Raw genomic sequence first — 13,734 nt, 5'->3', positions numbered from 1 at the left:
TTCTCATCTCGGTCTTAAATGGACTACCCTAGATCCTTAGACTGTGACTGCTGGTTCAGGACTCCCTGGTCACTCGGAATGTCCTTCCTACATTTACCCTGTTTAGTTCGGTTAGAATTTCAGAGGGTTCTATAAGACGCCCTCCGTAATCTTCTAAACTGCAGGGAATGACTGATCAAGTGTCTCTTCATGCGTCAGTTCTGCTACCTCAGGAATCTGTGTGACAAACTTTTGTTCAACTCCCTCTGCAGTCAGAACAACATTGCTCAGATAAACAGACCAAAGCTGCACAAAATGTAGCGTCTAGCTGGATTCCACAAACAACATACAAGATGAATAGTCAGTAAACTTGTTCCCTTTGGAGATGGTGGAGGGAGAAACATTGTCTTGAACAGGGTGAGAATTCTGTTTCTGAAACACTGCCAACTGAATGACCAGGCAAGGCTTTAGTTTAATGTTTCATGCACCATCTTACAGTAACACACTGGATTGTCAGGCACTGTTTTACAAGTCCCCTCCCCTACCATTCCCCTGCTGCCTTCAAATCTAAGATGGCACCTTTTAAGCTGGTTTGTCTGTTGTGCTCACCAACTCACAGTAAGTTCGGTGCCAATGCTTCTTACCCAGAACCTCACAACTGAAAGGTGAGAGTGTGATCAATGGAGCTAACACTGGGATTGGTTTCGAAGTCTGCAAATCACAACTAAGCTGAAAGCAAAGAACAGAAAATTGTAACTATTGTCGAAATGGAGGCCATGATCTCTGGCCTCACTATAATTGGACATTTCCTGCGATCAGACTTTTTCACTGCAAGCTTTTCTCAATGGGATCTACTTTCAGAGTAACTGACACCATTCAGTCTGAAGAGGTATCTGTGAGCGACTTCAAAAGCACACAGTGAACAGTCCATCAATACAGGCCACCTTTTTTCTCCCCAATAGTAACAGCACAATCTCTGTAGATACCTATCCACAGAATGGTGTAGAAATCCTAGCTGAATGAGAGAATTCCTATTGACGCAGGCATCATAATTAATGTCTTTCCAAAGCAATGTACTGATTGTAAATACTGCTGACTATAAACATAGGCAAATGTAAGCTGTTAACAGTCAATCAATGTTAATTACTGCTGTCTATTACCGAGATGGACTTGGCACCTATTACTGTTTGTTGGAATAGTTAAGATCTAAACAACACATCCGTCACTTTTGCAATTAAACTATATTTGTATCAGTTGGTTGTAAGCAGTTCCAAATCAACATAAATGCGATGAATCATATTTTAATTGCTCTTTGAAAAGCCTTCCCACTTCAAAAAACAGCCGCAATACTGCCAAGTTGTGAAATGCTACTAATGAAATAGTAAATGTTGAGATTGTTATGATATAAAGCAGTGTGAACCCTATGGGTCTTGCAGAGGTCTTTCCTCCTCTCAGCTTTCCAGTGGGATCAGAATCGAGTGCTGAACATTTATTGAGACCAGTGCTTCCCAAAATATTTTGTGATGTGACCTCCCTTTTAACATTTGAGAATTAATGTGAGCAAAGATGCCAACAAAAACAAAGTAACAGAGCAACAAAGTAACAATCAGCATAGAATTATAAAAGTTCATGGATCAGCACATAATCGATGAAATAAATATAAAAATTGGTATTTCAATCAATGTACACATGCAGGTCTTGGTTTCTCCAGCAACAGAGGGCACTACCATCCTGCTTCCTCAAAGGTCTCTCCCCTAGCCTCCCATTCCACCCCATCCCCTCCAAATCTAAGATGGCACCTTTCGTCTGTTGTGCTCACCAACTTACAGTAAGTACGGTGCAAGTGCTTCTTATTTGGGATTTGTGGCCTACATCAGATGTTTATGTGCACTTTGCAGATTCACTGCTCTCCCCTGCCTCATCTCAGACTGAAAGAAGGTAATGATCCTGACACTGTCTGGGCTGTGGTGCCAATATTTAGGGTGCAGTCTTGGAGTGGAGCGAGCTTGCGATGGTTTCTGCCACCCTAACAGGAAGGGAAACCCATAGGTTTGGGGGACATGGTGACCTAGAAAGAAACAAAAGCTGTTAAAACTGGAGAATGGGCAAACTGGTCTTGAATACTTTAAGACAGAGATCCAAAAAATGGAAGGTGATGGCCTAGTAGTACTATCACTGGAATATTAATCCAGAGACCCAGACAATGTTCTGGACACCCCAGGGGCCATTCAGCAGATAGTGGGATTTGAATTCAGTGAAAATCTGGAATTAGGAATCCAATGAAACCATTGTCAGTTGTTGGAAAACACCATCTGGTTCACTATATCCTTTAGGGAAGGAACTGCCTTCTTTATCTGTTCTGGTCCTGTTGGACATGTGACTCCAGACAGACAGCAATGTGGTTAACTGCCCTCAGGGCAATCAGTGATAGGAAACAAGGCCTTCATCCCCATGAATGAATAAATAAAAACTGTTATGCCCATTTCCAAGTGTCACTGCTTTGATTTGTATTGTTTTTCTCTCAGGGAGCTTTAAGCAGTTTCAGGGGGAGAAGCAAACAGTGAGTGATTAGACAGGAAGGCGTAGGTAAACTTATCAAACAGATCCTGTAGCTGTTGCTTCACCCCCCACCCCCCACCTTTTGCTCCTCAATTTGTGATTTAAACATTGCAAGTTGGAACAGTCTGACAGTGTGACCAATGGTATAAGTTTTATTTTGACCTTTTCACCTCTCTCCCTGACATCAGCTCCAAACTGATGAAGGAAAAAGCTTTTTCTTCTTTTTAATCCCATAGAAAAAAAAATCTGATTGCAGTAATAAATCTTCTATGTTGCTAAAAATATCCTGGCAATAGTTTAGGTGCCTGCTTTCCAACAGTAAGGCTGGATGTAGCTGCAGTGATCTGTTACTGAGAAGGGTCCTGCCATATTTTGCTGACCTACAAGATGGCCTCTATTTAAAATCAAAGCCATATTGTGGCTGAAAGCCTTCATTAAAATCTCTCTCTTCGCAACAATTCCAACTCAAATTAAATAAAAAAAACCCTAATGTTAAGTAGTAGTTCTTTATTTTTGACCTATTTGTGAAATAGTGGAAAATGGGGTTTCCATATGCAATAATGCAGGTCGCAGTTAAGCGAGAAATATAAACAGCCCTTTACATCATTTTATTCCGAATGACTAGTTGGATAATTTATGTTTGGCACGTTCAATTTAAAGAAAACCATTTTTCACTGTTCCCCAGCAGATCAAAAACCTTTGAAAAGCACAACTGTTGGGCACTTTCAACTTAAGAATTTGAATAATTTTGAGGGGTGAGACTTTAACAAAGGCATCATAGCCAGGACTGTAAGCTGTCCCGCGTAACACAATTTCATGGTACATTGCCACTTTGAGAGACTAATGTGTTAAGGGTCAAAATTAGGTCTAGATTTTCACTTGTTCTGGCACCAGCACTGTGCAGGCAACAGTACCATGAATGATGAATGGTCAGATTTGTTTGTTTGTGTGGATAGTGTATCTTACTTACCTTCTGCCGGTTTGAGCCACAGCTTCACACTTTGAAAATATATTCTGGACATAACATGTTTTCACTCTCCAGAGCAATGCCTTTGATTTAAATTTTCAGCACAATATTTTAATTTCATCCAGAAATATCAGCCAGAGAGCTGGGGAACAAATTTAAAAGACGATATACATTTTTCAGTTACTGTCCCCTTGCCCTCCATCATGCACATCTTTCTTAAAAATATATTATTTTTTCATGAACTATGGCGCATTTTGATCAACTCTGAACACCTGGCAATTTACAAAAGATTTTACTAAAACTTTTGAAAAGACAATAGAAAGAAATAAACCACTCCTTACTCCAGTCCAGCTGTGGCTCCAAGCTAGGGATCAGACTCTGTGATGCAGCCCGGAACTCCTGCCTAAATGCAAGACCAAGAATTCCTATTTACTCCACAGAGCGATGCCCAGGAACAAAGCCGCAGCGCCATTTTTGGACCATAACTAAGATCTGTAGTTTAGAAATGCAGCCTCTCAAAAATTTAACACCGCCTCCAAACAGTCAATGTGGATTCTCTTCCACCAGCCCATAAGCATTGCATTTTTCTACTCCACCCAATCCAATTCCATGTGGGATCTTTCTTTCCAATCTTTTCCAACATTGGCACCCATTCTTTTTGGCCTTTGCTTCCAGATGCCTCGCGCCTCCCCACTTTGCAGTTTATAACATTCATCCCTTTCTACGTCAGTTCATCCTGTCACTTCCCTCTCTGTCTCACTTCCTTTGGTCAATTTCAACTTGACACCCTTCATTTTCTTCCTCACAATATTCTCCACTTCCCAGTCAGCACTACTCATGGCTCCCGCTGTGTGCTCACCAATGGGATGCTGGCATGAGATACGTTTTCTGTGGTGTTTCTCATTTCTGCCGTGCTGGAGTTGAAGAAAAGGGTGTGATGGTGTGCATTGCCTGACTCTGCTGCATCAGTGATGTGCTGACAGCTCTTTCCTTTCCAATCCAGGTAGGTCAGATACTTGGGTTCCTGCACACTTCACGACAGCATCTTCCAAACCCATGATCACTTTCATCTAGAAGGATGAGGGCAGCAGATACTCCCTGCAAATTCCTCTCCAAGCCACTCACCATCCTGACGTGGAAACAAATTGCCGTTCCTTCTGTATTGTTGGGACAAATTACTGCCTATCTCTGTCACTATTGTCACACTGGTTTAAAAGGCTTTCATAATTTATGGCAAGCGACAACTTCCATCCTGGAATTTATTGTCTCAGTGCACTGAGAGGGGAGGGATGAAGGTAAAGCTAAAGGCTTTGCTCAAATTGAAGGGTTTGTATTACCCTTTACTGCAGCCACTTGACCTGAAACTGCCATATGCTTGAACACAGCTTAACACTGTTTAAGGGGTTGTCTGGTTAGCAATAGACTAACATTTCTTCTTCAACAAAAGCAGATATTGCTGGAGAAACTCAGCAAGTCTGGCCGCATAAGACCATGGGAAATAGGAGCAGGAGTAGGCCAATTGGCCCCTCAAACCTGCCCTGCCTTTCAGTAGGATCATGGCTGATCTGATATTCCGTACATCTACTTTCCTGCCCTTTCCCCTTAATCCTTCATTCACCTAATAATCAAGAGTCTATCTAGCTCAGACTTAAACTAGAACTAGGTCATGAAACGAATCACTGGACTCATAATTTAACTCTGTTTTTCTCTCCACAGATGTTGCAAGACCTGCTGAGTTTCTCCAGTAATTTCCAATTTAGTTTCAGATTCCAACAGATTAAATTATCAGGTGAAATCAGATGCAATTTATCTCCCCAAACATTTCCTATTCATGAACTTATCCAAATGTCTTTTAAACAATGTAACTGCACCTGCATCTAGCACTTTCTCTGGCAGTTCATTCCACACATGAACCATTCTCTGTGCAAAGGACTGCAATTATTAAAATTAGAGTCTCCTCTCGGTGAAGGCCAACATAGACATTTAAGTTCACTATCATCTCTAGTGTGTCTGTGCAGTCTCTGCCTACAGTGTCTGAGGTACACAAGGTTTGACAACAAAGATCTGAAATACAGTATCAAGCTCATGGTCCATGGGGCAGCTGTGTTACTTGCATTTTGTATGGTTTAGAGGCACGGTCAATGTATGGTGGACTTCTCAAATCTACAAGAAATATCACCAGCAGTGCTCCAGCAAACCCTTGCAAATTCTCCAGCAGGACAGGTTCTCCAATATGAGTGCCATCTCTCAAACCAACATCCTCAGCATCGAGTCAATGATTACAGTCGATCAGCTGCACTGGGTGGGTTACACCCTTTGCAAGCCTGGCACAACTCTCTCAGAGTGAGCTCTCTATTCTGAGCTCTGAACCAGCAAGCAGTTACCAAGGGGGCAGAAGAAGCGCCTCAAGGATGTCCCTGATACCTCTTTGAAAAAAAATGCAATACCTCCACTGTCTCATGGGAACCTTTGGACCGAGACTGCCTGAACTGGAGAAGCAGCATCAGTGAAGGTACCATCCATTTTAAGCGTCTCTGACAGGCTCAGATGGAGGTCAAGTGTAAACAGCAAAAGGAATATTTGAGCAGTCCAACCTCTCACCTCATCAACCGCCAGCTGTCCACCCTGTGGTGGGAATGTGTCGATCAGCATCAGATTATTGACTTACTTCAGGAGCCGTAAAGTGGAGGGTAAGTGAGTCATTCTTGGTCTTGAGAAGGTGCCAGAAGGTAGTGCTGTGATTTCCATTATCATTGGCTCGTGTCTTCCAGGTGCTGAAGTCAATATTCAGGGCTTTCGTGCCACAGGAGCTATGGGCATCCTAACGGTCTTCTGTTATGTCCCATAAAGAAAATCCTCGGGCATGCCACCAATCTTCATCCTGGAAACATGCCCAAGCCAGTGAAGTTGTCTCTGCTTGCTCAGTGCCTTGGTAGATATGCTGATGGAAAGATGGCCGCATTCATGATATTGTCCTTTCGTGAGGCGTTCAGAATGTGCAGCAAACAGCAACGTTGTTGAGCTTCCTTTTGTGGTCGTTGTACCTTGTCCATTTTTAACAGCCACACAAGGTGCTGAGCACACTGGCCTCATAAACCGACATCTTTGTGCTAAAAGTCAGTCAGACGTTATTTCATGCATCATTTGTGAGTTACCTTGCAAACAGTCCATTTTCCAGTCCCAGCACAACTGGAATTCCTACATGTGTCCTGATTGGAATGTGGAAGACAGTACACACTTAGTTCTGTGAATAAGACACTTTAACAGTTATCAGACTTAGGCCTCACACAATTGAAAAAATGCTGTTTTTCCATTTTACGTGCAGAAATTTTGCTTACGATACAAAATATTTTTCTTGAACACCAAAATTAGTTTCCAGCTGAGCACCCTGATTTATGAGATGAGTAATTAGGAGAAAATCTCAACATATTTTACAGCAATGTTGAGACATTTTATCATTTTGATTGTGTACCTCATGCTTCCCAGCTTGACTGACAAAGTTCTCTCTTTTCATGAGCTGTTTTCTCCTAAGGCGCGATGCTACAAGTTAAACCCATGCCTGTTACTTTCTTGATTTATCAATTATCCAGTCCTACGATAATTTATCAACAAGTAGAGCTCAACTTGCCCCAGTGTTAATACCACTCTGTAGACTGACCAGGAAGGATCGCTAATTCATGGAGCGATCACAAGAAACATTCAAAGTTATCTTGAAGGGATGACATATGTTGACCCTGCATTATTATCTACCAGACTGGCAAAATTGTAGTTGCCGTTAGGATGAAACTACTTTGGAACATCTTCATAGCCATGATCAATGTTTTTTCTCAGGTGCATGTGTGGAAGCAATTTTGCTTGGAAGATACCTACATGTACAGTTGAGCATCAGTTGTAAAGGAAACGCACTGTACGACATGCTCAGTGCACAGAAATTAAAGGGAATATTACCTGTGACTGTTCAAAGCAGAATGATTTTATTTTATTTTCATGTCAATCAGTGCTTACGAACTGCAATCCCAAATTAGACTAAATCAGAGTGAAAACCAGGAACTCAGACTTCTGAAAACCTTTATTAAGACGTAACTACAAACTGCTTAGATGTACAAAAGCAATAAACATCACAGCATCACAATTATCAGACAGCACAGGCCTGCAGCAGAGACATCTATGCATATAGTTCACATTTGAAGAGATCATTTTCGGTGGATTTCTGGTGTTTGGAGGCAATTAAGAAATTGCCAACTTGCCATTATCAAAGTGGCAGCAATTAGAGTCACATTTGCTCCCATAAATGGCATTAAATGAAATGGGTATAAATTGATGTAAATTCTCCTGTGTAAATGGGACTTTTGCCAATTATTAGTGTTCTAATGTAATAACCTGGCTTTAAAAATTAAATGTGTAGTCAGGTGTAGAATTCAACCTTGCCGGAGTGTGTATGGAAATATGAAGCCAGTATGATCAACGTGGAATTATGGCTTGGTTTTAGCACAGATGCTTTGCCAAGCTTGACTTGATGCAGCTAGTTATTCTGACTAATAAGATTGATGGTGACAACTATAATTACCATAGATGAGATAATCTGCTTTGTAGGTTACAATGCAAGCAAAAACACATACCTGACTGTATAGTCTAGCTTTTTTTTTGATTGCAAACAAGTGAGTAATGCAGTACTGCTCCAGGGAATAAATGCAGAATATTAAATATGAGTTGACAATGTAGCATTTCAGCTAATAACCAAATTCAACATTTTCTGGTGTTTGTGTCATACATAACACTGTTAAACAAGATGCTTCAATCATGGCCACACTTCTTGTTTTACAATAGGGTATATGCATATATTTACAAAAGATGCATTACTCACACTCAGATCTTGTTCTCTCCACCCTCACAGAATAAAAAGGTAAATTGAGCAGTTTACAAGTGAAAATCTCTTGGGATTCTTGAATTTTTAATGCACTTTCATCCTCTATCATGTAAGATCCCTTTTCCACGTCAATATAGTGTTTCCTTGCAATGCATCATCTTTTCACTCATGAACAGTAGAACAGTTGAAGGCCCTATGTAAAAACTTCAAAGTAGAATTTCACCTTTATTTCTGTATTTCTGCTTCTTCCACCCTGCCCGCACAAAGCTCACTCCTTGCTGGGGAATGCATTCCGTGGACACCAGAACTATTCTGGTACTGTACCTGCGTGGTTTACTTTTATACGAGCCAGATATTTATGTGGGAAAGCAAATCAACTACAGGGATTGCAGCTCCCTCTGGCTCATGCTGTGCTGCTTTAACCCTGTGTAACTAAATGGTGTTTCATGTTTGGCCGAGTATCAGGTGACCAGGATAACTAGAAGAGGATTCAGCAGAAAGAAACCAGTTGAATCCAGGGTTCAAAGTACCATGAAAGGCTGGAGCTGTTTGTCAAACACAAATACAGGGCACCATCCAAATCTGACTTGCTGAAAGGCAACTGGCAAAGCTAAATTTAGATGCAATTGACAAGTCTCAATAAGACTAGAATATCTTCCTCATCCTGACGTACGCATTGAATGGACTTCTTTGAAAAGTAGTTGAGTGTGAACACAATTATGTAAAGGATTGATGATTACAAAAATGTGCATTGACATAAGTGATTCAAATACGATATGGAGCACAATGGCTGCAGCTATAAGAATGTTGACTGCTGCATAACAGCTTCATAGTTCAATAATGTAAATTCCACTGCCCAATTAATATCTGAGCTTTCCCTCAAGATCAGAGGAATGTCATGTATCAACTTGGCTCACCCTTGCCTTTGGGTCAGAAAGTGATGAGTTTAAATGTAGTCAAAGACTCAATAATGACAGACATCGTTGACTGGCTTTACAGCAGAGATTACCAAGGGACATGAGGAGGGCAAGCTGGTCAAGAACAAGAGTCACCACGCAGCCTTGCATACCAAACTGTGAGATAGTGAATCATCACACATTTATCTCGAAACAGAAATCAGATCTATCACAGCTGCTTCTGATATCGGAAAAACATTATTATATACAATATGAATTCATTTATTCATTGCTCGATTTAATTTTTTGGAAATAAATGGATTAATAACTTCAATAGAGTCATATTAAATAGAAAATCAGAATTTGCACTCAATAATCATATTCTGATACACAGAACATTGGTGTTCAAGATTAAGTATAATAAATTAATTAAAGTCCATATGTTGGAATTAATTCTCTATTTAGGAAATGGAATTATAAAGTCTGTTCTACTTGTTCCTTGCGTTTATGTTTAATTGTAAATGCAGATAGTCTCAGTTTTAATCCCCTCTGTGACGTATTAGTTTTCTCCCTCACTTCAGTCTCTTTCCCTCACTTTCTCGCTGCATATTTCTTATAAAATCATCGAATACTACAGCCTAGTAAGAGGCCTTTATGTCTGTCTGGATCATTTGAAAGGGAATCCAGTTAAACCCATTCCTCCGTTCTTTACCCACATCCTTACAAATGTTTCTCCCCCAATTATTGAACCAAGTCTAATGAAAGACCACCAATGTGAAACACTAACTCTGTTTCTCGTCCTGTGGTAGCATCCCAGCTTGCTAACGATGTCCAGGGCTTCCTGTTGATATATCTGCATAAATCTAGCTTGCTTGCAATTTCCTAATGTTGTAATAGTGCTCTGTCAAGTGGGACTCATAACTCAAGTTCCACAGTCACCTTGCTTTGACATTAGCTTAAGAATTGTGAACACCTGGATCGTGGCCATCTTCAATATTTTTTCAATGAAAACAGGTTCTACAATGTGATTCTGACTTCAGGGCTTTAACTCCAGAGTGCAAGAACCATCTGTGGTCTCTTCTTTGACACTTTTTGAAGTTAGAAAGCTTAGTACACACTATTATAAATGCCATCCTGCCAATGATCTACAGGGTATCTTGTTGCAGTGACTTAAGTCTTAGGCATTTCTATTGAAGTTGGAGCTTTCAGTGGAAAGGAGGCCTTGGTTTGTTTTGATTAGGTTTGTTCTTTTCTTTCTCGGAATGTGAACATTTATTGCTCATTGGCAATGGTCCTCAGTAATAACTGGAGAGCCTGACAAGTAACAACTTAGTGATTTGTTCGGAGATTTCAGAGGGCAGTAAAGAATCTGCTCGTTTGCAGTCACAATCAGCCAGGAAGGAAGATTTCCTTCACTGAATGACATTAGTGTCTTGCATGGGATGGGTTTTTACATCAATGTGCTAGACCTTGACCATTATTGTTAAGATGGAGCAGGAGTAGGCTATTCAGCCCCACGAGCCTGCTCAGCTATTTAATACAATCATGGCTGATCTCATCTTGGCCTCAACTCCACTTTCCCGTCCCCTCCATAAATCTTCAATCCATTACTACTTAAAAATCTATCTCTTCATTAAATTTATTCAGTGTCCCAGCATCCACCGTACTCTGTGGCAGTCAATTCTGTAGCTAGTGCACTTTGAGAGAAGGAATATTAGGATATCATAATACTATATTTATTTAGTTGAATTTAAATACCCACAGCTGCTATGGTAGGTTTGAACTTCTGGAGTATTTGTCCAGTCCTCTGAACTATTTTGTCAATTCTGTGTTACATTACAATGTTGCTGGCATTTCCATTCGGCAAGAACTTACTTGTCAACTTAAAAGGCTACTTTTCATATGATTTCAAGGCAAACAACAGAAGCTGGTCATACACATAGACATGCAGTGATAGAACCAAGTAACTAAAAATGTTTTGTGGATTATAATGTGCTTCTGGTCACTTTTGGACTTCCGTAACACTGTTACGGCATTGTTAAGCTTAATCATGTTTGTCCCAGTTCCCTTAAACCTCAGAACCACATTTCAGTACACTCACTATAGTACATTAGTGGGTGCTGTACAGCTGACCTAACACTGCACTCAGCTATCAAGTGGGTTTGTATGACATTAAGAGGTTGTACAATTGTGAGAATTGATTGTTTCTAATAATATACCACAGCATGTAGCAAATCCCATATCGTCATATAACGACAGTTCACTGTACACTGTGGAGTGCTTTCATACTGTACAATATAATTAACAAAAGATTCTTCAACAGACTTTTAAAGCACCCGCTAAAGCCTTTAGGGCCAGTCAGCAATTAGTGATCTGCTTCAAAAAGAAAGGCACACTGTGGTCAGATCTGACTATATAGACAATAAAGCTTTTAGTTCAATAAAATGATTAATCAGGTTGGAAATCTGGCGCTAAAACTTCTGTTTCTTTTAAGAACTGAGTAATGTCTAGTCTGCATGTACTTTTGAGGAAAACCCTGACAAACTAAGAAATTCATTTCTCAATAGTACATAGGCAGTTCACATTTAAGCAGTACAGCAGAACTTGTCTTTGTAACTTAGAGGGTGCCTTGTTTGGGAATGTAACAAACTTTATAAAGGAGATTGTTCAATTGTTTCATTAAGAACTGTGCTTACCTTCACTGTAGCTCTTGTTGGCAAAGCTTTGAAGAAGCTAGGGGAATCAAAATTAAGTGGTTTTACAATACAGTATTACCTTTCAAAATTATTAATACCAATATGTAATTCTCTTTTATAACTGTAGATGCAGATGTGGCAAATAAAGCAGAAAATTGATGCACTGAATGTTTTCTAACTATTTATAATAATAAGACTCTAACCTTTCTGTCCTGCTAAGCAAACTCAAGCTCAATTTTTCAATGGATGGAGTGTTTTTGAGCAATCTGTAACATTGTACAAAGCAGCACTAAGGTACCAAATGAATAATGTTTTAAGGCATAAAGATGTCACTTTGGCTAATTTAACATTGATTTCCCACTGTAATGCTCATTGTTATTCCTAATGGTTTACAAATCTTACATTTCAACTGACTTTATTAGTTTTTGAATATTTCAAGATTTATTAACATAGCCTGTAAAACAAAATCATTTGGTGTTAACACAGTAAAATGTACATTGTTAAATTAAAACCAGGTTATATTTACGCCAACGCTACATCAAAGTAAGGAGTACTGTATGAATGTGAAATAGTTGTAAGTCAAAGTGCAGCAGTCTGTTGTCCTGGAAGTCGGAGGACTCAGGGCCAAATGTTGCTGGCGGCTGTCAAATAAATGGCTGCCTCGGGGCTCTCAATCCATAAAGGAAGTTGGTCCACGCCTCCAAGTGCTGCTGACTCAACTAGAGGTCCTGCAGCTCTACAGCACCCCTGCCAGCAGTGGCCATCGCTTAGACTGCACCTGGAGGATGACTGTGTATCAATATCCCTGCACCCCACCCACCAAAAATTTAGATAACCACTCCAAGTGCCGGGGACAGTCAAAGTGCCATGGAGTCTCCAAAGAAGAAAACCCTGTCCCTTTCCTACCAGATTCTGCTGAAAGGTTTTCTTGGTGGTCTCCCCAAACAACGGTGTATCCTCACCTACCCTGTCTGCTGACATGTGGACTAAGTCCTTCAGTGGGCTCAACTGGGCTCCTTAAGTGGGAAGGTCATCCGTTGGCCTTATCTATCCATCAAAAGGTTGCCGCTTTGCCAGATTTCTCACCTCCCGGACCAATGGAAATGAGCCTTCAAATTTCCAATCACTGTCTCTCACTGTTTCTGATGTTTGGAATTAAAGTAAAAAAAAATCATCTTGGGAGAGAAAGGACAAACTTTTGATGGTCTCTCACATTCCTAATTTCCCTCTCTCCACACTTGGGCACTATGCCTTTAGCTGATGGGGCTAAACCTTTGGAATTTCTTCATAAAAATTCCCTCCTCCTTAAGATGCTCCTTAATATCAACTAAACTTTTAGTCATATCCTGTAATCTCGTGATGTGGCAATATTTTGTTTAATAATGCTTCTACGTAGTGTCGTGGTTTAACAACATGAAAAGTACGACATAATTTGCAAGTTATTGCTGCCTGAACAGTGCTGTGTCAAGTTTGGGAATATGCAGCAATGTTTAATTTGCGGCTGATCAGTAGCTGTACCTTGTGCCATTAAGCTCCATGTTGGCATGATCAGTGATGAGTGAGTGTCTGTCTGTCTGACGCATCGAAAATACATCACTGTTATAAATGTTTAAATAGCCTAGCAACACCTTGTAAGAAAGAGCTGGCCCATGGCCTTGAATGATCAGAAATTGCTAGCTGGAGTGTTCTGCTCTGTCATTAGCCTCATGAGGACGGTAGCCTTGTGAGAATGGCTGCTTGATCTCACAACATGTACCAAGAAATTGCTGT

At 40.4% G+C, this 13,734-nt stretch overlaps 1 protein-coding gene across 8 annotated transcripts in view; it reads right to left on the bottom strand.

Moving 5' to 3' along the window:
- sema6dl (sema domain, transmembrane domain (TM), and cytoplasmic domain, (semaphorin) 6D, like) overlaps positions 1 to 13,734 on the bottom strand; it is a 319,189-nt gene that overhangs the window by 104,500 nt on the left and 200,955 nt on the right. For 6 of the 8 annotated variants that reach the window (XM_048562581.2, XM_048562587.2, XM_048562578.1 and 3 more), the window contains one exon: positions 11,965 to 12,001. The exons of the other annotated variants lie outside the window; for them this stretch is intronic. Coding sequence is in view for 5 of the 6 variants with exons in the window: in XM_048562587.2 (XP_048418544.1) it covers positions 11,965 to 12,001 (37 nt within the window). In the remaining variant the exon portion in view is untranslated. The remainder of the gene's footprint in view (positions 1 to 11,964; positions 12,002 to 13,734) is intronic. 8 annotated transcript variants of the gene reach the window in all.

Source organism: Stegostoma tigrinum, chromosome 33 (assembly GCF_030684315.1).
Source record: "Stegostoma tigrinum isolate sSteTig4 chromosome 33, sSteTig4.hap1, whole genome shotgun sequence".
Lineage (NCBI taxonomy): Eukaryota > Metazoa > Chordata > Chondrichthyes > Orectolobiformes > Stegostomatidae > Stegostoma > Stegostoma tigrinum.
The sequence above is the reverse complement of the archived record's forward strand: the minus strand, read 5'-3'. Positions and strand labels throughout refer to the sequence as shown.